Source organism: Hemicordylus capensis, chromosome 2 (genome assembly GCF_027244095.1).
Source record: "Hemicordylus capensis ecotype Gifberg chromosome 2, rHemCap1.1.pri, whole genome shotgun sequence".
In the NCBI taxonomy this organism is placed as follows: Eukaryota; Metazoa; Chordata; class Lepidosauria; order Squamata; family Cordylidae; genus Hemicordylus; species Hemicordylus capensis.
Window position 1 is genome coordinate 18,256,385 of NC_069658.1, and position 23,485 is coordinate 18,279,869.

At 45.3% G+C, this 23,485-nt stretch overlaps 2 protein-coding genes and 1 long non-coding RNA gene across 8 annotated transcripts in view; 1 reads left to right on the top strand and 2 right to left on the bottom strand.

Moving 5' to 3' along the window:
* Positions 1-668: 668 nt before the first annotated feature.
* Positions 669-4,298, bottom strand: LOC128342253 (uncharacterized). The gene is made up of 3 exons (XR_008314866.1): positions 1,750-4,298; positions 1,401-1,575; positions 669-845 (listed from the first exon to the last, which is right to left on the bottom strand). It is a non-coding gene; the product is annotated as an uncharacterized LOC128342253 (long non-coding RNA).
* A 4,883-nt stretch (positions 4,299-9,181) lies between these two features.
* Positions 9,182-20,834, bottom strand: LOC128342342 (stAR-related lipid transfer protein 6-like). 4 transcript variants are annotated; one of them, XM_053289554.1, is made up of 7 exons: positions 20,677-20,834; positions 19,331-19,432; positions 17,501-17,550; positions 14,993-15,119; positions 11,849-11,966; positions 10,066-10,159; positions 9,182-9,460 (listed from the first exon to the last, which is right to left on the bottom strand). In XM_053289554.1, exons 1-7 carry the CDS (start codon positions 20,818-20,820, stop codon positions 9,313-9,315), a joined length of 783 nt encoding a protein of 260 aa, XP_053145529.1. In that variant the 5' UTR covers positions 20,821-20,834; the 3' UTR covers positions 9,182-9,312. The 4 variants fall into 4 exon arrangements, with proteins under 4 accessions (XP_053145529.1, XP_053145531.1, XP_053145530.1 ...); XM_053289556.1 differs by having other exon boundaries at positions 11,849-11,934; positions 14,985-15,119; XM_053289555.1 differs by having other exon boundaries at positions 11,849-11,946; positions 14,985-15,119.
* Positions 20,835-20,955: 121 nt separating this feature from the next.
* The window catches only part of LOC128345875 (uncharacterized), a 40,854-nt gene continuing 38,324 nt past the window's right edge, over positions 20,956-23,485 (top strand). The window contains exons 1-2 of one of the 3 annotated variants that reach the window (XM_053298480.1): positions 20,969-21,009; positions 22,902-23,234. The gene's annotated coding sequence lies outside the window, so the exon portion shown is untranslated. Of the gene's footprint in view, positions 21,010-21,067; positions 23,235-23,485 lie in introns of those variants that run through there. The other 2 variants (XM_053298481.1, XM_053298479.1) reach the window with 2 other exon arrangements.

Here is a 23,485-nt window from a genome sequence, read left to right on the forward strand (position 1 = left end):
AACAATGTCTTGCAAACCTTTGTGCTGTAAGAATAATTTTGTAAGCAAAACAGGAGTTCTCCCTGCTCCAGGTTGCTCAGAGGTATCTGGGATTGATGTGCCATAAGATTTGGTAGAGTAAAACGACAGAAGTGTGAGCTTGATTTGACTGAACTGTGTCCAAGGAGCTAGGCAAGTGCCGCCAGGAGATCTAGTAGCCTCCTGTTCAATGCTGGCTTCTAGATCACAAAGTGAAGCAGCAACATTGCAGTAGCTTCTTTCCTCTTGGATGATTTTTTTGCACCAAAAACCCGCTTCATTTTCTTCTTTCAGCAATTCATTTGTAACAAAGAAAGAAACTCAGTTAAAATTATGTCACTGACTTGCACTTATAGATCTATTATAATGGTAGTGATGTATGCATATGCCTTACGAGGACAATCATACTAGTTTATGATCATATACATACAGGCAAGCCTCACCATTCGTGAATCCAGCAACCCCAGTTTCGTGTATCCATAGATGGGTAATTGACACCCAACCTCACCATACGCAGTGGGGGGGGGGACTCACGGTAAATTCTGCATATATGCCATTTTGTTAAAAGGAGACATTTTGTGGCAAATCGGGTATAAACCCCCCCCCCGGCATTTTTTTTCCCTGGGCAAATGACCCCATAACTTTTATCTGCCAGGGTTTGTAGTCCATCACCATCCACAACTGGATTCTCCATGCACTAATGAAAATAAGGGTACCCTGTTTATATTTGTGCCATCACGGAGATCACAGATCTACATTCGCTTACAAACGGAGACCAGAAGCCAGCCCGCCCTTGTGCCTTTCGTTCTTTGTAGAAATGCTCTTGCCTGAAATCAGAAATGTGCTGGCTTGATACTAGTTTCATCAGTTTTCAAGAACACAGAATAGCCTATGCTTGTTCAAGAATACTATATAAGTGCCATGCGACAGATGTGTTTAACAGATGCAGAGATGAGTACTGAGCATGGGTGGCGGGTGGGAAAGGCTGGGTCACCTTGACATCTATATAAAATTTAGCACAAAGAGATTACCTGCAGTTTTTGGGACAAGCCATCATCAGTGCTTCGTACGACTAGGAAGGTGGATAACCTCTATAGAGTGAAGATGGAAGATTGCACTTTTTGAAATAAACACCCAGTCCCGAACTCTATAGTTGTAGAGGTTGCGCAGTCCAAATCTAAGAACAGATTGCTGTCCATGCCCATAGACAGGGAGGGCCAAAGACTGAACTCGATGGGAAAACACTTATGCTCGAGTTCTACTTAACAGATCAAGTTAGCAAACTATCAAGTGTGTATGTTTCGCAACAATCACCTGCTCTGGGAAAGGCTTTCACAGCACTTAGAGAATCTTCCGTTGGCTGAAACAGATGTCATACTTACCTTACAGCGTGACGGATGTAGTTTAAGCAAACTGTTACACACTTCTCATCATTCCACATATTGTGCTGCTAGAGCATTGGCAGTTTTGCTGTGACGACATGCGTGGCTGCATTCTTCAGAATTGAACCCAGAGGCGAGAACACGTGTAGAAGACCTGCCGTTTGACAGCCTGGCCCTATTTGGGACAAAAACAGATGAAACCATGGAATGAGTTCACAAGATGAGGAACATGGCTAGGTCCATCAGTCTGTCTTATTCCACAAGTCTTTTCGTATGCAGAAGCCATTTCCAGTACATTCCTCCATGGCCCAAAATTACAACCAGTCCTTTCGTCAGCCAAGATACTCACAGTTCACCCAACAGTACAAGAAGCGACCTTTCTCGAACTCCAAGTCTGGTCAGCAAAAGCCCAAGTCTTCTTCTTTCAACAAAAGATTGTGACTACCCCTGGATTGGAACGCGTCTGCGCCCGTACCTGGAAGAATGGGAACGTATCACTTCCAATGTCGGGATCTTCACTATCGTTCATCTGTGCAACGCTATAGAATTTGTGGAACACCTCCAAGCTTTGGGAAGAAAGGTCACACCTTTGCACGCTACTCTTCAGGGAGAAATAGATACTCTTCTCTGAAAAGGGGCAATAGAACCAATACCCACCCACCCCCATGTGGAAGACGGTCTTTTCTCCCCATACTTTACTATACCAAAGAGGGACAGTGGCCTTTGGTCGATATTAGATCTAAGACTCAATTCCTATGTAGACTGCAGGTGTTTCTAAATGCTCACTATAGTGGATATTCTAGCAGTTCTATCACAGGGGATGTAGTTCGTTTCCATAGACCTAGAAGATGCATACTATCACATATCCATCCATCCACAGCACAGGAAATACTTACATTTCCAGGCAGGCACAAACACTTTCCAGTTCAAGGCCATGCCTTTTGGATTATCCTTCGCCCCAAGGGTATTCACGAAGTGCATGGCAGCCATTATGGGACTCTTACAAGAGAAAGGGATTCAAATTTTTCCATATTTGGATGACTGGATACTGTCTGCAAAGTCTCCAGAGCTTCTTCAAGACCACCTTCAGCAAACACTCATGCTCTTGGGTCTGAATGTAAATTACAAGAAATCTCAGTTGGCTCTCATGCACAGGATAAGGTTCTTGCGAATGATCTTTGATTCCATCAGAGCCACAGTGCGTCTGCTGCAAGAACGTATCTGTCAGATCAAGGAACTGGCTTCTCTGATGCCACTTTTTGCTACACACAGGGTACGCCAAGTGCAGTGTAGCTAGGCCTGATGGCCTCTATGACTGCTATCTCATCAACCGCCTGGCTGCATGTAAGACCTCTGCAGCGTTGGTTTCTGGACATTTTTCACCGAATAAGGCATCACAGTTCCAGACTAGTGACTCTTCCGGGACATATTCAAGCTGCCCTAAAATGGTGGATTTTACAACAAAATCTTCATCAGTCCACTCTGTTCAAAAGCCACATGCACAAGTGATGACAGATGCCTCCGAAGAAGGCTGGGGAGCTCATCTTTGAGACTGTCAGCAACCAAGCCACCCGGTGTGGGGGTCTGTCCAGAAAGGGACGAAGCAGAGAAGTTGTTGAGTCTTCAGAGCCAGAAGCAGAGCAGGGCACGGCAAGAGACAGTGTTCCAGTCAGAAACCAGTCTGGGTCGCAGAGGCTAAAACACGGCTAGGAATCTCTCTGGCTCAGGTTAGGGGCAGGTAATGCTCAGCGAAAGACGTGTGTTGTCTTGCAGCACCTGACTGCAGGCTGCAGATGTGATTTATAGTCTGAGCTGATAACTCTCAGCTGGCAGGAATTCCAGGCTTATCAACCTTCTGAAAGAGCCACCTACTTCTCCTGACGGTTTCTGGCTGTTGGTGCTGTCTTGTGACTCTCCTCGGTTGCAGAGTCATTGGGGGTTGCCTATTTAACTCATCACCTGATTCCTCAATCCCTGACTCTGCTGCCTCAGACTGCTGTGTATGTTCTGGAACAGCAGCCGGACCTGCTTTGGCTATTTCTTGGGAACTGACGGCCGGGCTCTGCCCCCCATGTACCCCTGCATCGGCTGGAGGCCTGTCAGTATCTTCTTCTTCCTCACTATCTGGTGATATCATGGTTAGGCCTATTTGTCTTCCTGTTTCAGCTGATCCCACTTCTTCCAAGGATTCTCAGAAGCTGGAGTACGAAGGTGGGAACTGCATCCTGGTGGTGCTCTGGTGGCCTTGGTGCCCATGGTCCCCACGCCTTCTACACCTGTCCAAGAGGCTATTCATCCGTCTCCCACTCCTCCCAATGCTACTATCACAATGGAAGAGGAGAGTGCTTCACCCAGATGTACAGACACTAACAGCATGGCAGATCAAACTGCCTGCTCCTCAGAGTTGAAGGACATTCTTTCAGCATGTAGGAATCCATATACTATGTCCTCATACAAGGCGAAGTGGAAGCGGTTTTCAGAGTATGTAAAATCAATCGGTATTGTTGATCCACGTTCGGTGTCAGTGCCAACCATCCTCATATTTGCTGGGACTCGAGATCTGGACTTTCCATGTCATCAGTCAGGGTTCACCTGGCTGCCATATTGGCCCTCCAATCCCCCCCCCTTGGGCTCTTTCTCTATTTGCTCTCCAGGAGATCAAACAGTTTCCGAAGGGTTTGGCATATCTCCATCCAGACACACCCTCTGTCGCTCCTGCATGGGATCTGCCCTGGGTACTATTTGCCCTCACAGGTAAACCCTTTGAACCCATGACTATATGCAACTTTCATTTGTTAACACTTAAAACTCTTTTCTCGGTTGCAATTACGTCAACCTGGAGGGTGAGGGAGTTGTGAGCTTTATGCTTGGATCCTCCACTTCTAGTTTTCCAGAAGGAAAAAGTTGTGTTAAGCGTAGATGTTTCCTTCTTACCTCAAGTGGTTTCGACTTTTCATATGCCGCAGGCCATTGAAGAGGCACCTTTTAAACGTGGTGATTCTCTTTATTTAGCAGGGGGAGAGTAACTGGCCCTATCCACCCCCAGCACAGTACCTCCAGTGACTGTTGCTGGTGTCTCTCTTACATTTCTTTTTAGATTGTGAGCCCTTTGGGGACAGGGCTCCATCTTATTTATTTGTTATTCCTCTGTGTAAACCGCCCTGAGCCATTTTTGGAAGGGCGGTATAGAAATTGAAAATAATAATAATAATTGCACTGCCAATTTTCTTTCCTAACCCATCTTCTGAGGCAGAGCGTAAATGGCACACACCCTGGATGTTAGGAAGGTGTTAGCCTTCTATATACAATGCACGGCCCCCTTTAGGGCCACCACTTCTTTATCAGTTTCTTACAGTGCTCCACACAAGGGCCAGAGGGCGTCATCTCAATCTATTTTGGCCTGGATAGTACATGCTATCAGACTAGTGTATCAAGTGTCAGGGTCAGAGCCCCCCACTAAGTTGAGGGCTCATTCTACAAGTGGCCACCTCCACTGCTTTTGACTGAGGGCTGTCTCTAGATTCCATATGCCAGGCTGTGACGTGGGCTTCACCCTTGTCTTTTGTGAAACACTATGTATGCCTTGGATGTTTGGGCCCGCAATGATGCTGCCTTTGGGAAGCCAGTTTTGCAAGCTTTATTTCAGTAGAGAGTTTGTCCACTACTCTGTTGCAATGGCTTGTTGTTTTCAATAAAATCTCCATGAAGTTTCTGCACTATTGTAGTTTTTGTGTTTCACCTCTTATGGCATTTTTACAGGGTATGGTTATGGTGTATCTGCCTGGTCTCAGGGCTCTCTGCTACCCTCCTCCGTGGTGTGGGAGCTTGGGATGCACGCATCTGTGTGATGGACAGAGACCACTTAGAAGAGCTGCAGGTTACTTACCTGTAACTGGAGTTCTTCTAGTGGCCATCTGTCCAGTCGCACACCCGCCCATCCTTCCCCGCTGCAGAGCCGTGTGGCAGTAGGGTTGCCGTATTCAAGCTTCCCAAGTCCGGGTGGCCTATTTTGCATATTATGCATTTTATTTATTTGACAGATTTGTATACTCCCCCCGCCCTTCTCTGCCCTCCCATGTGATCAGATCCAGAGTAAAATCCGGGCAGCGCACTTGAAATCTGTGTAAAATTTAGCAGCCAGGTGGAGGAGCCAAAATCCGGGGGCTACGCTAAATTCCAGGGGACATGGCAACCCTATGTGGCAACGGACTCTAGAACTTAGGAGGACGATGGTCCGAGCACTGGAAGCCTACAGGCAAGAGATGAAGGCATGCCTCCTCTCTTGCCCTTGCTCCCCCGCATACTGCAAGAGGATGACGAGCTGGTCTTGTGGTATGCTGTAGTCTGCAAAGCATTTGTGTCCTTTAACAGTTTGCAGACAGTGAGAACCAGAAAATCTCAGTGCTGCTGTATGAAGTCATGTAGGGTTGTGCAGGCAGATGTTTCTCATTCTTTGCACAAATCTGCACAATTCACGGACAATTCCTCTGCGCTTCAGATCTCTCTAAGCATTTGATGAGCGCCCCCCCCCCATTATATTGAACTCCCCCATCCAAAATGTTACCTTTTCACTTCCCTGCAATGTTTTTCTTCTCCAGTCAAAGGTTTCCCCCCAATGTGGCAGCTCTTGTATATTCCATACTGGCCCCACTGAACATAGCATATGCTACCAAGCAGTCTACCCTCCCTTCTGGACCTCAGCTTTCTCCATGCCCTAGCAAACTGCTACATGGACAAACACTTGTGCTTTAAGAGTTAAGAAAGCATGACTGTTGTGTAAGCAGTGTATGATGTTTTGAGCCTGGTAAAATGGGAGGAGAGGTGGTCTTGTAGCAAGCATGAATTGTCCCCACTGCTAAGCAAGGTCCACCCTGGTTTGCATGTGAATGGGGACTAAATGTGTCAGCACTGTAAAATATTCCCCTTAGGGGGATGGGGCCATTCTGGGAAGAGCATCTGCATGCTTGCATGCAGAAGGTTCTAATTTCCTTCTCGGGCATCTCCAAGCTAGGGCTGAGAAAGACTCCTGCCTGCCTGCAGTCTTGTGTTGGAGATCCAGCTCCATATTGTTGGGAGTTAAGGACTTCGCTCTGTCTCTTATCTCAAAGACAGTGGAGGACAGACTAGTGAGTCAGAGGGCTAGAGGATCAAGACATTGGCCATCTCTTCTCTACTGCTCCGACACTATCCCTTTGGAATGTAGACTGTTAATCTTAGGGAGTTCCTTCCTTCTAGCCACTTCCTTTCTCTCTTCTTTTCCTGTCCCTTCTACCTTGCAACATGCAAGCAAGCTCCTCTCCCTGCACCATGTGTGCAGAGAAGATGCAGAATCCATCTGCATCCACTAGCTAGCTAGATGAGAGATCCTAACTCCTCACTTTCCTATCTAGAACAGAGTTCTCTAATAAATGCCTTATATATTGATTTGAAACTATGAACTGGCTCCAAGTTACTTTACTCTCAGCATACACGCATGCCTAACTAAATCCGCTGTGTTGTGCCTCTGTGCACTCTGCTATAATTGAAAAAGGGTTTCTCTACCAGAGAGAATTCCAGCGCATCTGCATGCTTGCATGTAGAAGGTTCCAAGTTCCTTCTCTGGCATCTCCAAGCTAGGGCTGAGAAAGACTCCTGCCTGCAGTTTTGTGTTGGAGATCCAGCTCCAGATGGCATCAACCTTTTGCACCAACAACCCTAATGACCACTAAGGGCACTGGGAGTAGAGATAGTTAGTCTCTCCTTGCCTTTTCCTATTTATCTCTGCTCTACGACCCCTCTATTTATAGAATATACTCGGGAACTTCCTGGGAATGACTTCCTTCTTCTTCTTCCCATAATGCTTCTAGCTCGCTCTCTCTGAGCACCATACTTATACAGGTCCAACATGTAGCCAGAAGTCTGATACAGTTGTCCCTCACCAATCACGAGGGTTCCATTCCTGGATACTCTCATGGTTGGCGAATTCATCGGATTACATTGTAAGGGGGTTAGGGAAATGGCGAGTGCTAAAGTACCTAAAATCCACAAAAAAGGTTAAAAATCCCACCTGATCCCCGGAACAGATCCCTGAGCCCTGGAAATGACCCAGTAGCCCCAGAAATGACCCCCTGAACCCTCAACCTCCCCAATCATCCCCTGACCGTCAGATCAAGCCTGTGACCCCAGAAATTGGCCCAAAAAAAGGCCAATTTTTTTTTTAATGGCGTCAACCATGAATACTCAAGTCACAGTTGGCAAGGGGAGTGACAGTTCGCCAGTCACAGATACTCAAATTTGTGGTTGGCAAGAGACAACTGTCTCTTTTCCTATCATCATGTACTTCTGAATAAAGTAGATTAGTTTAACCATACATGAATCTCCATACTTATGATTTGGACGCGGATGCAACCAGAGCCACTCCTAGCTGCTTCATGGAATTTGGCACAAAAGGGCCTTCTGCTTTGTGCTCCCCCCAGTAACGTTCTCTGTTCCCCCATAAAACATCAACAAACAAGAGTCCCCATCTTCAGAAGCCCTGGACGTCACCCACCCCCAAGAAATCCCAGAGTGGAAATCCTATAATTACCAGGAGCACCTACTACCCATCACATCCACTTCCAGACAGTGGACGGTTGGTGGCTACTCTGCCCAGGACTGCCCTCGATCCTGCCCAGCTACGTGCTTGCTCCTGTGCTCAAAAGGATCCTGTGGTTTTGTGTTTGTTTGTTTTTTAAATTTGTGGCACAAGCTGTGCACAGACCTCCTTGGATGAAAACACGCAGCCTCCTCCCAGCTTGAGCTGAAATCACTGAACTGGCGTGTTTCCAGAAGAAAGAGCTTGCCAGCAAAGTCATCCGCTCAAAAATTCCCCAAGGCTCCTGAAGGAGTGCCACTCCTGTAATGCAGAGGCTGACATCTTGTGCCCCGGCCTTGATCGAAACCCAGTTTGGGTTTGGACTCTGGGGGATTAAGGAGTCTTCCTCAGCAACCTTGACACTTCCAAGCCCTTACAAATGAAGGCATTAGTGTGATGTGGGACCCCAGATCTCCTGGTCTGATCTGCTCTCCTCCTTTATGAGGATGGAGCCATCGCTCAGTGGTAGAGCATCTGCTTTGCATGCAGAAGGTCCCAGGTTCAGTCCCTGGCATCTCCAGATCGGGTGTGTGTGTGTATGTGTGTGTGCCTGGGAAAATACTCCTGCCTGGAATCATGGAGAGCCACTGCCAGTCAGTGTAGACAATACAGAACTAGATGGACCAAGGGTCTGACTCAGTAGAAGGCAGCTTCCTGTGTGCCTAAGTCAGAAAACTCAGGAGAAAGGTATAGAAGTGCATTTCTTTCCCTTTCTCTCCCTCTCCACCCATTATCTCCTTCCCCCCACTGGTGGTTTGGCTACGTCAGCCTTCACCTTTCTTTCTTTCTTTCCTCTCCAAACAGCCTTCAACCTTACTACCATATTTGGTTATTGAAGTGCTCTGTTAATAAACCTGTTTTGGGTGGCTGTGTGGACTATTGTCTCTTGACGTAGTTTGCCTCTTGGCGTAGTTTGCCCCTCTGGGGTACCCTAAGTTGATGCTTCGCTGTCCAGTCCTTATCCAAAGCTATCCATGCTTGCTGGTTTGGTGCTAGTCCATCTGGGCTCACTCTACCAGAAGGACAGCTGCCTGCTTCCCCAGCTAGAAAAGCTGACTACAGAAGGGAAAGGGTTCTCCCAGTTTCAAAGTAAAATAATTCCCCTGGAAAACCTGAATTGGTATACCAGCCAAAGACACAAAGACACAAACCTTTTACGCGACACAGGTTAGAGCAAGCTGGTGACATATGAGCCTTTAAATTAAACCAGACTCCAGTGACAGATGCATATGTGTTAACGAAGAACATCTTCCCTTCCACCCCGGTAGGACTGTATGGGGGTATTTTGCTTTTGTGTCTTTAAAGCTTTAGTGTCTTAATACCAGTTTTGATATCTGTGATTAGGTTTATGAGGCTAACAGGCATGACTGAATCTACCAATGAAGGTCGCAAGACTCCTCCTAAGTCCACCTGGAGAATTGCCATAAACATGCACTGGTTTGGATTCCTGTAAGAAAGTAATTATATTTTATCAATAAGCAAATATATTAAAATAAATATTTGTCATATTTGTATCATTTGTGATGCAGGGGGACTCTCCTCAGCAAAGAACACATACAATCCTTTGAATCAAATATGATACTGACATGTAGAATTGGGGTATTCAACATGTTGCCCACAAAATAGGATTGACAGCAGACAGCCGAGAAGCAGCCTCTTCTGCTGTAGCTGGACGGAGATTATAGGACATGATTGAGCAAAATCTTAAGGGAAACAAAATAATGCAGAGCACTGGAGGCCCGGGATCAGTGATTCCTAACCTGGGTTCCTCCAGATGTTGCTCAACTATAACTCCCAGCATCCCCAGCTATATCTAGTGTGGCTGGGAATGCTGGGAGTTGTAGTTCAGCGACATCTAGAGGAACCAAGGTGGAGACCACTGTCTTAGATCATATATTCTTTACATCATTACCTAAACTGGACATAGGCTGGTTTTATGAGAGGTCATAGGTTTTATATATATATATATATATATATATATAGAGAGAGAGAGAGAGAGAGAGAGAGAGAGAGAGAGAGAGAGAGAGAGCACTGCAGCCTATAAAAGCTTACCCTGGCATGGGATAACATGCATAGCCACAAGGAAAGCTGTTACCACGAACATAACGGGAAGTCGGAGGGTAGTTTGGATGATACACACTGCAAGCTGAAGGACAGAACAAAATAGAATCTGAAAGATGTTTTTAACAGCAAGCACCTTGAGCAGCACATAGTCCATATAACCTACCAATGGTTTCTCAGAACTATATATTCTGGGGTCTACTGCAGGACAGTAAAAGAGCACTGTAAGTTTTATATAGTCAGTCCATGTTTCTTTAGTACACAGACACAAACGCACCCAGTCTAAGTGCCAGTTGCCAACCAAGTGGATTTCATTTTGATCAAGCGCCGGCTATTTATTATTGCATGCATTATTATATCAATTTATATTTACAACACACTCATCAACCTTTCTACACTCACATGGCACTCAGTGGCTTAAAACAACACCCTGGCTCGGTTCTGGTGTTTTTTGTATTTAGGCTTTTGAACTAATTCCAGCCTCCCCGCTTTCTATATTGACACCCCGACCTCCTAGAATCTTCCATGGCTTGGCAGTTTGGAAGCACCCCATGGGCTCACCACTTCAAGCATATACTCTGGGATGCTGTCTGTGGGCATAGTGCTCCCATTTTTATAAGGGGTCTAAAGAAGCCCTGAGCAGGATTCATATTTCTGTCTAAACCAGGGATCCTCAATGTTGGGCCCCCAGATGTTCTTGGACTTCAACTCCCATAATCCCCAGCCAAAGGTCACTGGGCCTGGGGATTATGGGAGTTGACGTCCAAGAACATCTGGGGGCCCAACGTTGAGGATCCCTGGTAAACCATGGAAGTCGTTAAATGTGTCTTCATCTCGTTTGGGGTTTATTTTTTATTATAAAATAAAAGGCACACCAACCCAGATCAGGCCCACTGTGGAGAGTAGGGGCACAGCGAGATTAAACGGAGCCCTGATCAGTCCACCTGCCCTTGCCCCTTGCCAGCGTGAGAATTCCCCTTAGAGGGGCTGTCTATTCTCAGAGACATAGCAACTCCAGTGTGGTTTGTGGGTGGGCGGGCTTGTCAGTCGGACAATGGCATAGAGGTAAACACCCTACACCTGTGTCCTGGTCCCAATCTGGCTTGGGTCACATAGCTCCCTTATTTGACAATAAATATAACATTGTTAATGTCCGGTCTAATTTGACCTACAGATGTGACACCTGGGGGGAAAACAAGAAATAACTTTCCTTTTCAGAATTTTCCTCCCAGACCTTCATCTCTCTACTTGGCCCCTAATTGACTTTTTAGCAGGGATTCTCAAACTTGGGTCCCCAGCTGTTATTAGACTACAGTTTCCATCATCCCCTGCTGAAGGCCATTGTGGCTAGGGATTACGGGAGCTGCAGTCTAACATCATCTTGGGATCTACGTTTGAAAATCCCTGCCTTACAGGGTGGTTGTGAGGATAACTCAGAAGAAACCCCATATATACTGTTCGGAGCTCACCGGAGCAAGATAAACTAAGTAGTAAATACATCATTTTCTTCTTCTTGAGCGCCAGTCTTACTTTGCAGGGAAATACTGAGGGACGGGGGGTGAAAGGCTGAGCTGTTCATTGTCTGATTATTTAGCTCATTTCTATCTTATTCTTCCTCAGAGTGCTTAGGGCAGATTCCATGAGGGTTATTCCACCGGGATATTCCTCCAAGGAGGGGGGTAACTGGGAAATTCCTACCAGAGGCATACTGAATCATATGCATCGCACAGACACACATGCATTTAGCTCTTCCCAATAGGGAGTGATTACTTACAGTTTGTGGTCAAAAACTCTCCACCGTATCTTTTAATATGCACAATGACGACGAAATCTCTGGGTGAAATCATCCCCATGCCGTAACTGTGGGTAATACTGTGAACAATGAAAGTGTCCTACGATTGAATTTTTAAAAAGTAAACTGTAAATGAAAGTGCCCTAAAACAAATGAAATCTGTTTTCAATAGTGTCCAGACATTCTTGCATGCATGACTGGGACTTGCTTCTCAAAATGAAGTTTGGAATCCTGATGCTAAACTCCCCCAGCAAAATGACTGCAGTGCATCTAGGTTTCAAATCGTAAAGCAAGGCTGATGTTTCTTTATGTGCAGAAACTGCTGGTGATCTCTTTGAAGTTCCGTACAGAAATGTCATTTCTCACGGCTGTTTCAGCGTGTTTACCACACCTAGACCAGAGGCTTTGGCATGAAACAAGCACACCACCAGGTTTTTCAGAGCCTCTCACTACAGCCTTCTGTGGGGTATTTGAATGGGAGATGCTCCACCTTAGAGTCTTTGGGATAGAGTGGGGCACATCAGTTCTTCACAACGGCTGTTCACTCTTAAGCCCGAATCAAAGGTAGGAGCTTGGATTGGTTGTCCCTGCCACCACCTAAGTTTCCTTACAGGCTTCAGGTTTTAGGCACTTCCAGATGTAGCACCAGTCAGTTGTTTATCTACCTACAGTCATATCTGGAATTGCAATGCCCCTTCCACACAGTGGATATTGCTGTTTTTAGAGTGCCCTGCACAACATCCTTACCACACTAGTGGACAGATAGCATAGCATAGGGATGGCCAACCTGAGCCGTTCCAGTTGCTGTTGGGCTACAATTCCCTGCAATAAATTACAGCTGGGGATGATGGGAGTTGTAGTGCAACAACAGCTGGAGTCCCTCAGGTTGGTCACCCCAGGTCTTGAGCCCCTCTAGAATCCATCAGCATTTCCTGTCAGCACCTTCTAGCCCAGAGATGTTCCCTGCATCTTTGACAAATGCAGATAATTCTAGCTTCAAAAATCAGGAGAAAGGAAAAGGGAATTCCACCTAAAAAGTAGTGAAATGCAGGGGAAAATCTAGGCAATGCAGGGAATTTTATATAAAGTTAATTTTCCTGTTGCTCTTTTATCTGACTAGAGAAGATAATTTCTCTCCTTTTCAGTGACTATGACTAGACTCAATACTGTTGCAGACTACTTTGACTTTCAATTCCAAACTCGTGATGCATGAGTAAGCGTCATATGATTGCATTTCCATGTATGTATCTGGTTTGTGTTGCATTTCGGCGAGTAGACTACATATGTATAAAGAAGAGAATCAATAGCCTCTTTACGAATTGGAATATCCAAGGCGCTTTCCTGATTAGACCCTGCAACAGGGTCACATCGGATCTCGGAAGTGTGCTTCCACACTTCCTGTGCTGTGACACCGCAGCCCCTAAACTGACAGCAGGGTGCTGTTCACATTTCCAATGCCTTGTTTTGAATTGAATCGCTGCAATATAGAGCTAGGACGTCGTATATCTGGTGTAAAAAAGGTGTTGTTTTTACGGGTTGTAAATTTTCGTGAGACTGCTCCCCCTGCAGATTTTACGTTTTGAATGCAATTTGCCAGAATGAGGCATTTAGCCACTTTTGAGTGGCTAATCTGGAAAGCGCCCAGAAGGAGTTGTACTGGAATAAGTGCACATAATAAGTAACTTCCTCACATGAGAGTATTTATCAGCATAACAGATTTTATATATTCCTGAAGGGAATTTCAAGGCAAATACGGAATTCCTCTGGTAGGGAATTTCGGCTTCTGGTACCGAACAACACTGTTCTAGCCATACCTCTTGCCTAGCAACAGTATCCATGGGTGCTGCTTACTGGCAACAGAGTTAGTTATGCCACTAATAAGGGCCTTAACCAGTTAACACCCCCCCCACACACACACACAATTATCTTCCCCAAGTTTTCTGGGGAGTTTTCCGGACTCCAGGATTTGCACTGGTGAAAGCGTTGCAAAGTGTGATGCAATAGTACAATGGCTTCAACCCAAGAGTAAAGGGTTGTTCAATGATTCATTGTAGGCTGGGCGGCCATTCATATTTTCTGTCCACTCCATCGTGTTTTCAAGGCAGGGTGTTTCCCAGATTACACATTGCCTAATCGCATGAACTGTGCTGGGGAAGAAGGGGGTGAGAGAGGAGGAGCTGTGCCTTGAGGAGCTGTGCCCAACCAAGAAGGCCCCGTTTTGCAGCACCACCTGAGGGCAGTGGAGGAGGCGTGATGGCAACCTCTCATACCTGCGCCGGGCAAGGCAGAGTGGAGTGCCCCACTTTGCCTTCACTCCGCCAGCAGGAAGGGCAGCCAGGAGGCGGATGAGAGGGCTGCCTGCTCTGCTGCTCCGGCTAGCTCTGGCCGCGTCCCTGCCCTCGCTCCACTCTGTGGACCTACCCGTCCCGTCCTTCCTGTGCCACCCACTGTGCTTCTCTCCTGGCTCGCTCTTCTGTCCCTCCTCTTCTGGATCCAGCCTCACTGTGCCCCTTCTCATCCCCTGCCTTTTTCGCTTCACTAAAATAGTCACACTGTGTTTTGAACCATCCAAACAACACTTCATTGCAGCGCATTAAAAACGGGGCAAGCCTTCTAAACACAGAAAAACACAGCTACTTTCCTGTAACACTTTTACAACACTGTAGAGGTGCAATGCAGCAATAAAATCCCAAACAGGGCATGGTAAATATGAGCGGCACCTTGCTAACAGTGCAGCGAGTGCGATGTCAAAACACTGGCAATATGGAGGGGCACCTTTGGGACACATTGTAAATCTGTGGCAGTGGGTAATCTGGAAAATGCCTGGGAGGCATAAACATGACCTTTTACCTCAGCAAATATCCTTTTAAAGGGATACTGATTTTTCACAGAGTCCCTTTGGGTATAGGGGGCCACTTTCTGATCTACTCATTAAAAAAAATCCTTTCACTATATAAACCTCTCTGGACCAATTGAGATATAGCATTTCTATACAGTCAACTCAAAGGGTACCAATCTTTGCCCCACATTTCAGCCCTGCTGGGAAACCAGAGTAAAGTTTAGGCTGGGGGACAAGAATACCCAAACAACAGTGACCCGAAGCCTTGTTTTAACTTACTGAATCACCTTGTCAATTGTGTCTATAAGCTGGTACGACTGTAGCCCTTTGTCCCACTTGCAGCGGTACTCAGGAACGTAAACTAACGGAAAGACTTTAGCAGCTGGTATATCTAAAACCGCTTCAACACGGTATCTATGTTAGATACAGAAACAAACACCTCAACGTTATTTGGTTAGAATTATGGACTTCAAGAACCAACTTTCTGTGGTTCACTTTGTTACTTTGGAAAGATCCTTTTAGAGCCCTTCACAATCTATTTTGGTTGTCACCATCCTAACAATTTTGTGTTTGGCCATCTCACCATTCACCCCTAATGCCAGATCATTTGTGAATAAATGAGAGAGTCCATCCCACTTCTCAGCAGTATATGGTTGGCCATTATGGAAAGGAGGACACTGGACTAGATGGACCGTTAGTCTGATACAGCTGGCTCTACTTACAGTAGTGAAATGTCAAAATTCATCCCAAAAGGAGAAATTCTCAGACATTTATTTGTATTTGTATTTTTAGGTAGCAGTTGGGTATAAAGGCCCAACTATACTACTACTGCTACTATATTAGTGAATTTAAATGGGACTAGGGGCAGGGGGGATAGCAAGAGCACTCACATTTGCACAATTAATTTGAGGTATATTGGAGACAAAGTGTTTTGGAGACAGTGCAGATGAACAGCCTCATCTACATGCAAATGAAGTGCATTGTGGGAATCCCCCCAGCAAAGGGCAGGTACCCATCAGTGTTGCAGCACCGGCTGAAAGCAGCCGACACTGACACACGATCACTTCAGTGAGGTTAAGGGAGTGCTCACTCCCTTAACCTCGTTTAAGAGGCGGGCTCCCTAGGCGGGTTTGCCACCAAGCGGCAGCCGGGATCCATGCGGATCCCTGTAGTTCTCACGGGCAGCCAATCCCAGGCTTGGCGGCTCGTGAGAGAACAGCCTCTACATGTTATGTTAGGCCTGTCATGAAATACAAACGTAAACATCAACGTCTCTGTGACTTGTTTTGTTTTCTGCAAAAAAACCAACATTAAAAACAGTCATGTATGTGTAAGTGCGCAATGCAGGTGTTTTCACACGTGGGTCCCAGATGATGTTAGACTACAACTCTCATCATCCCCAGCCACAATGGCCACTGCATGCATGAGTGTGTGTGTGCGTGCAATGCATGCATGCAATCAGACTGGGATTGTGACACATGTGGAAGGGAGTTTAAACTCTCCTCTGCCCTATTTTTCCATTCAAAATACCACTCCACAAGACCTATTTATTGCCAAAGGGGCTATTTATTTTATTTTATTTTATTTGTAAACCGCCCTTCCAAAATGGCTATTTGCTGCTGCAAAGAGTTGTTGGAAGGGAAGGTGTGATTTCTGACTGGAAAAGGGCGGTGGTGCGGGAGTGTTTGCCCCCTGCATGTGCCACAGTCTCAACCAATCCTCACTCTGCTCCACAACTTGGCAAGCAAAGAAATGACTTCCATTTTCAGCTGGGGTGGTCAATGCCATCTGGGGGACAAATGCCTACTGTGGTTTCTGACAAGGTCTCCACCCCGAGAGAGGAAAACTGGTGATAGCATTGCAATACTTTCAGCTTCCAGTGTGTTATGATGCTTTTGTTGTCTTGACCCTTTCTCTTTGACCAGAGGCCTGCAGTGGCCAAGTTTGCAAGGATGTTTTAAAAGCTCTTACAAGAATGTAAAACACCATACAACTATAGAATTGTATCAATGCTATCAGATGAAAGGAAATGGAAACTGGCAAGAAGGTTCTCCAGAGATGACTCCATGGAGAGGGCACAACAGTTGGTTCATTGTTTCATTAATCCTGACCCTTTTCTCTGTGCAAAAATGACTGCAATTTTACCCTCATGGTTTGCAGGTAAGGATAAAGAAGGGGTGATAACACAGGGAAAGCTGTGAGTGCAACAATGCTGTCACTTATTGTCCACCTCAAGGGAGGTAGATGTTGCCAAACATCACCATGAGCATTTGTCCCCTTAGATAAGATGGATGGTCAACATTTGTGGGCCTGGCTCATGAATTATTTTAAGCCATTTCTCAGTGTAAATGTAACATACTATTTGACCTTTCTACTGCAAGCCATAGTTTGTTTCATTCATTCATTCATTCATTCATTCATTCATATACTGCCCTTCCTAAAGTGACTCAGGGTGATTTACATTAAAACCAAAAACACATAATTAAAATAAAAAACCATTTAAAAGCAGATTAAAATTAAAACTAGATATCATTAAAATTAAAACTAGATATAAGGCTAAAAAGATAGGGCTCTCCTGAAGGCCTCCAAGAAAGATAATCCTCTCATATCCATGGGGAGAACATTCCACAACCTAGGGGTGACAACAGCATGCTCCCAGGTCACACCCAGATGAACTGTTGGCACCTGAAAACAGACCCCTCCTGATGAGCTTAATGAGTTTTAAACTGCAAATTGCTACCAGGCCTTTGGAAGAAAGGTGGCATAGAAATGAATAAACAAATAAACATACTTACATGAGTCCTGCAAAGTCGTTGGAAGGCTTTGCTGACACTGTAACATTTTTCTCAAGTGGACAATAAAAGAAAGGAAATAATAATAAAGATCTTTGCTTCTGAAATACCAATACCATCTTTTAACTATCAAACCCCCAAACATTTATTACTTTACTTACAAATCAGATTTTAAAACAGCAACACCATTGGTTGACTCTGAAAAATAGGAATGGCCTCCAAGTGACCAGGCAGGGAGCATTATGAAAATGTGTGTTTGGTTTTCTCTTCCACCTTTTAAACCACAAATAACTCTGGGCTAGTTTGGATGATCCATTTGAGCTGGCCCTGTCCATGAACCATGAGCCCATGCATGACCCACTTCTACTCATGGCGGGCTGTTCTGCTCCTCCTAATTGCATGGGAGGGGAGTTCCTGAACTGCTTGCTCACGCACAATGGAAAACACTACTTTATGCAGTATTTATAACATGTGTGAAGGGTGACAGTACATTGGAAGAGCAGGGAGACACCCTCATGCATTTACCTCATAAGGCGGTGATCTTAAGAAGGTGTTTTTCAAAAGGGGACCACTTTGGCAACCCCCCCCCCCGCCAAAACTGTCAGTATAAGAGCCATTTTCCACTAGGCTCACCTCTGCTCGACAGGATATGGTGACAGCCACCACTGGGCATGAACTCTCTCCTGTTGTTGCTCCCCTTGTAACTGGCATTTCTAGGCATCTTGCCTCCGAGGTTGGAGGTGGCCTATAGCCACCACTAGGGTTGCCAACTGTCCCTCATTACATGGGACATCCCTCATTTCAGAGATTAAATGTTGGTCCCTATAGGGACAGCATTTGTCCCTCATTTTGGTGGCGGGGCAAACAGCTTCTTATTTTGAGAGGTTTTGGGTTGAAAAGTGGTATAACTTGAATATGTTCTAAATAATAACAATGCTGGCATTATTCAATAGCATAAAATTCAATTACATATACCCCAATGATACTCAGGCTCTTGATTACTACTGCATACAGCTCCCGGGTCCCCCAGCCAGCCCCCCCCCAACTTGTGTCCCTCATTCTGGCAATATAATGTTGGCAACCCTAGCCACCAGACTAGTAGCCATTGATAGACCTGTCAATTTGTCCAAGCCCCTTGTAAAGCCATCCAGTGGTGGCTGTCACCATATCCTGTCGAGCAGAGGTAACAGCAAGAGAGAGGGCATGCCCTCAACTCCTGCCTGTGGCTTCCAGCAGCATCTGGTGGGCTACTGTGCGAAACAGGATGCTGGACTAGATGGGCCTTGGGCCTGATCCAGCAGGGCTGTTCTTATGTCCTAACTGGGGCTGGAGAGGGCTCCTTTTCCCTTAAAGGAGCCCCACAAGCACTAGGAAAAATGCAGCATTGCGTGGTGGGGACAGTTGCCTCCGCCCAGTGCCAGAGGAGCTCTGCACTGGATTCGGCCATAGCTTTTTGGATTCGGCCATAGCTTTTTGGATTCGGCCATAGCTTTGCACAGACCTAATAAACAGTTAGCCAGGAACTGTTGCTCTTAGAGCCAACGGGAGCCGCGACTAGCTCCTGGGGCTTGCAATGGAGAACGTGATAGAATGTGGGCCGGACCAACTTGGACCTATCATCCAAACTGGCCCACAGATGGGAGGAAGACTATTAAAACTTGTTCTGGGCTACTGACCTCAAGGGTCTTATATGTGAGGGTTTTATGTGTGTATTTTATCTGTATGTGTGTGTTTTATCTGCAATAGTCGATATGGGCTAGTGACTCCGAGGGTCTTAAATGTGGGGGGCGGGGGCAGGGAGGATGCTTAAACAAGATGCTGCAATGTCCTTACATCGCGCTTTAATTCTTTCCATCCTGATGTATCTCTCACATACATAAGAATTTTGTTGGAAACCTCATTTGCAATTTTCCTGTAGTCTTCTGGTCCACAAATCTGTTAAAAACATACATACATACACACATACATCAAAAAAACCATGCTGATAAATGGCATGGAGCATAGCACAAAGAGAAAACAAACCATTTTTAAGAACTGATTTTTTTACATCATGGCTTTCCTCCAAGTTGCTCAGGGCAGCATACATGGCCCTCCTCACCACTGCGCCTTCACAACCACCATGTGCAGTAGGTTAGGCTAGAGACCGTGTGCACATTTAATTAAATGATTATAAGTGTTTCCCTCTGGGCTTGGCCACAGCCCCAGGAGAGTCACTTAAAGGTCATTCGCATGACCACTGCAGCCTGATGGGCAAGGAGTGGGGAGAAGGCAAGATCGACCTCCCCCCACCAGACGACCAGGAACCTTGTGTGGGACGTGTGGCTCACAGACCCACACAATCCATGCTATTTGACTCTACATGTATTTCTTATTGTTGTAATGGGTGTATTTTATAGTTTGTAGTCCCCCAAAAAAGAGGTGTACCACCTCAAAATGCACCGGGACCTGGGTTTTCTTTATATTTATTTTTAAAACCACTACATCACAACAGTGTGGCCATATCTGTCAGAGTCTGGGAGGTGGATTTTCTTGGTCAAAAAGTCATGGTCTCTAGGGAAGCCTCCTGATTTAAGGAGTATTACAGCCCAAAAGGAGCCATCTTATTTGTTATTTCTCTTTGTAAACCGCCCTGAGCCATTTTTGGAAGGGCGGTATAGAAATCGAATAATAATAATAATAATAATAATAATAATAATAATAATAATAATAATAATTATTATTATTATTATTATTATTATTATTATTATTATTAAAAGGTCTATGCATGTTTCCTCATCATTAAGTCCTGGATTTCAATGAGACTTAGTCCCAAGGAAGCATACAGAAAGGGCTGCAGCCTAAGCTGTATAGTTACAATACAGTATCAGGGCTGCAAATATCTATCTATCTATCTATCTAATTATATAGATGATATAAATATGATAGATGCAGCCCTGAGATTGTATTGTGATTCCAGGGCTTAGGCTTCAATATATTAATATTTTGTAAACATCCCACCCCAAAGCTGAAGGTTTTGTCCACGCAGGTCATCAACACGCTGCCCGAAGGCAGACTCTGCTGATGGGAAGCGCCATCACTTCCCCCTTACGGACGAGTCCATCCCAAGGAGGAGAATCACATGGGGGTGGGGGGTGAGTGCAGGCGCTGCAAGGGAACTGAGGAAGCCGGCACTTCCTCACCTGCTGGGAGGGTAAGCGCGCTAACGCTTCCCTGCTCTTGCCTTTCTTTCGTAGCATCCCCTCCAGCCGCCGGCACCGCCGCCGCTTCCCCACAGCTGCAACTCCCGTCTCCCAGCGGTTGGGGGCAGTGTGGCTCAAGAGCATTGTGATGCGTTTGACCGCGGGGCATCTCGGGAGTTGTGGTCCCTGGATCGCTGCTCCCGAGTTTTAGCCGAGTAGTACGTGGGCGTGCGTGCTGGAAGGCGGAGCATGCGCAGTTGAGGCTCGCTGGCGCTATTTGGAAGGGGGTGGTGTTTGTCTCAAACGAGAAGGCGGGAGACGACGACTACTGAGGTAGGTCGGGGGTAAGGGGGCCTCCCAGTGACTTTCGCGGAGAAGCGATGGAGTGGGGCCGGGCTAACCTGAGACTGTCTAGCTGTTGTTAGGCCGCAACTCCCATCATTCCTAGCTGCAGGGGGTGATGGGAGTTGTAGTCCAATAACAGCTGGGCAGCCTCAGGTTGACTGCTCCTGTAATAGGGGTCACACAACAACAAGCATATTGTGTCGTGTGACGCCTCCTGGCTGAGCAGCAGTCCCCTGCTAACTGAGCCAAGGGGCTCCTCTTCAAGTAGTGATTGTCTTATATTCTTTAGCTAAAGAATATAAGATAATCACTACTTTTATAATTTTCAGTTTTAATTTGAACCTAATAATTGTTTTTAATCTGACTTTTTAAAAAATTAATTTTATTACTTGTATCTGTGTCTATCTTATTGTTGTAAGCCACCCCGAGCAGTATTGCACTGGAGTGGTGGGGTATAAATATTTTAAATAAATCAATAAATAATATTTAGCTGTGGTAGAGCCAGTTACTAGCCCTGCTCAGCAGCCCCAGCACAGTATCCCCCATCAGTGGCTATTGCTGGTGTCTGGCTTGTGTTTCTTTTTAGATTGTGAGCCCTTTGGAGACAAATTGACACATCTGTTCTGAGCAGCAGCTTTTTAGAACTCTTCATCAGTTTGGATACGAAATTAAACACTCACACACCAAGCAGCATAGGGTATTAGAGCCCAGAGAACTGAAGTTTTGAAGTGGAGGAGGAGTTGTGCAGTCTTAATTAGATTAGCCTCATGAAGTGCCAGCTTCTGATTTCAGGATGCACTCAGGGTAATGAGACAAAGAAATGATTATGGCTGGTGCCCCATTTTTTGCAAATATCATGGTACATGATCTTGCAATTACTCAATTTTGTCACTAATTACAGCACATGGGCCTTGTAAGATAAAGAGAAACATGGTTGTCTTTGTCTTCTTTTTTCTTCTTCAAATATTTATATTTTGCCTTTCAACATGGGGTTGTGAAAGCCATTTATATAGCAAAATGTATAAGAAAATGGTTCCCTGCCCCAAAGGGATCAGAGTCTTTGAAAAACCCAGAAAGGAACCAGCAATCACTTTAAAAGGTGGCTTTTAAAAGAGAGAGCCACCACTTTTAAAGCTGCTTCTTTGCCCAGCTAAAGCTGGAGGCTAATTTTAGATGGTGCAGAGGTTCTCTTAACATCTTAGGCAGAAGGCTTTCCAAAAAGTTAAGGTTATTAACTTAAAAATAAATTAAAAAGATAAGGTTATTACATTGGCTCCAGCTGCTAGTATCCCAGGAACAACAGAAGCAAAGGGAAGCTTCCCATCCCACCTTCTGTCACTAACTAGTATTTGTGTTTCTGTAGGTTTGGAGAGTTTTGTCTTGCATGTCTATCTCATCTTAACCATTTGTAAGTCCATTATTTTTCCCCAATTTTTGTTGTGTTTACCATACTTCTTAGTGCTAAGGCAGTTTGATTCAGATCTGTATTGGTTCTTTTTGTCTGATTTAAAACCTAGCTTATTAGCATGGTGACTTAAAAAATATCAGGGTGAAGGTTAACTTCTATGTACAGTGGTCAAAATAGAAAACAGATTTCTTCTAGAAAAATATGAAATGCATAGTAAATTGACAGAATTTTGCATTTAATACATCTCATGGCCAGTGTTCCCTGTAAGGCGTGTTTAAGCACTCCTACATTTTTTGATGTCCACTCAGTTAATTTTAGATCCCGTTCAGGTTGAAACAGGAAGGCATGTGCGCACACTGTCTTGATACTGCCTTCCAGAGCAAAACACATTCTGCACACAGATGAAAAAAATTAGAGAGAACACAGCTCATGGCGGTTGACTCATCTTTGTTGCTTTCTCTCTTATTGACAGTTTTCAAAAACATGTATGGCAATAACAGAAGCCCACATCAACAATAAATGGCTTGCTTGATTAAAAAAGGCAACGTTTACTCTCCGGAGTCAACTGTCTCTTCTCTTCTAGCAAATTGTAGTCTTAACAGTAGTAGCAGTTCCTTGAATTCACACAGTTCAATCCAGTACAAGGACAAGCTGTACAGGTCTGCCTCGCAAGCTCTGGAGGCCTACATTGAAGACTTTGATCTCAGCCACCTGTCTCCAGAGAGAAGACCTGGAAAAATCTGCATTGCCCAGAATACTCCTAAAGACTTCAGGTCCCCAAGAGATGGTTTCAAGCACAAATATGGTATGTGTGTCAGGTTGAAAAACAACAATTTTGTTGGGCCAGTACTAAGAGCCATTGTGGAAGTGGCATTGGGCAGAGTGCCCTAACTAATGCACATTTCTTTCTACACCAGCCAGGTAATTAATGTTGGCCTTGTTACTTGTGTTTTGATGCTTTCATAGTTTCCAGTTGAGACAAGTGGTAAGTTTCTACATAGGATGTAAGTGAAATCCAACCCATGATAAACATAGCCAACATAATAACCTTATGAC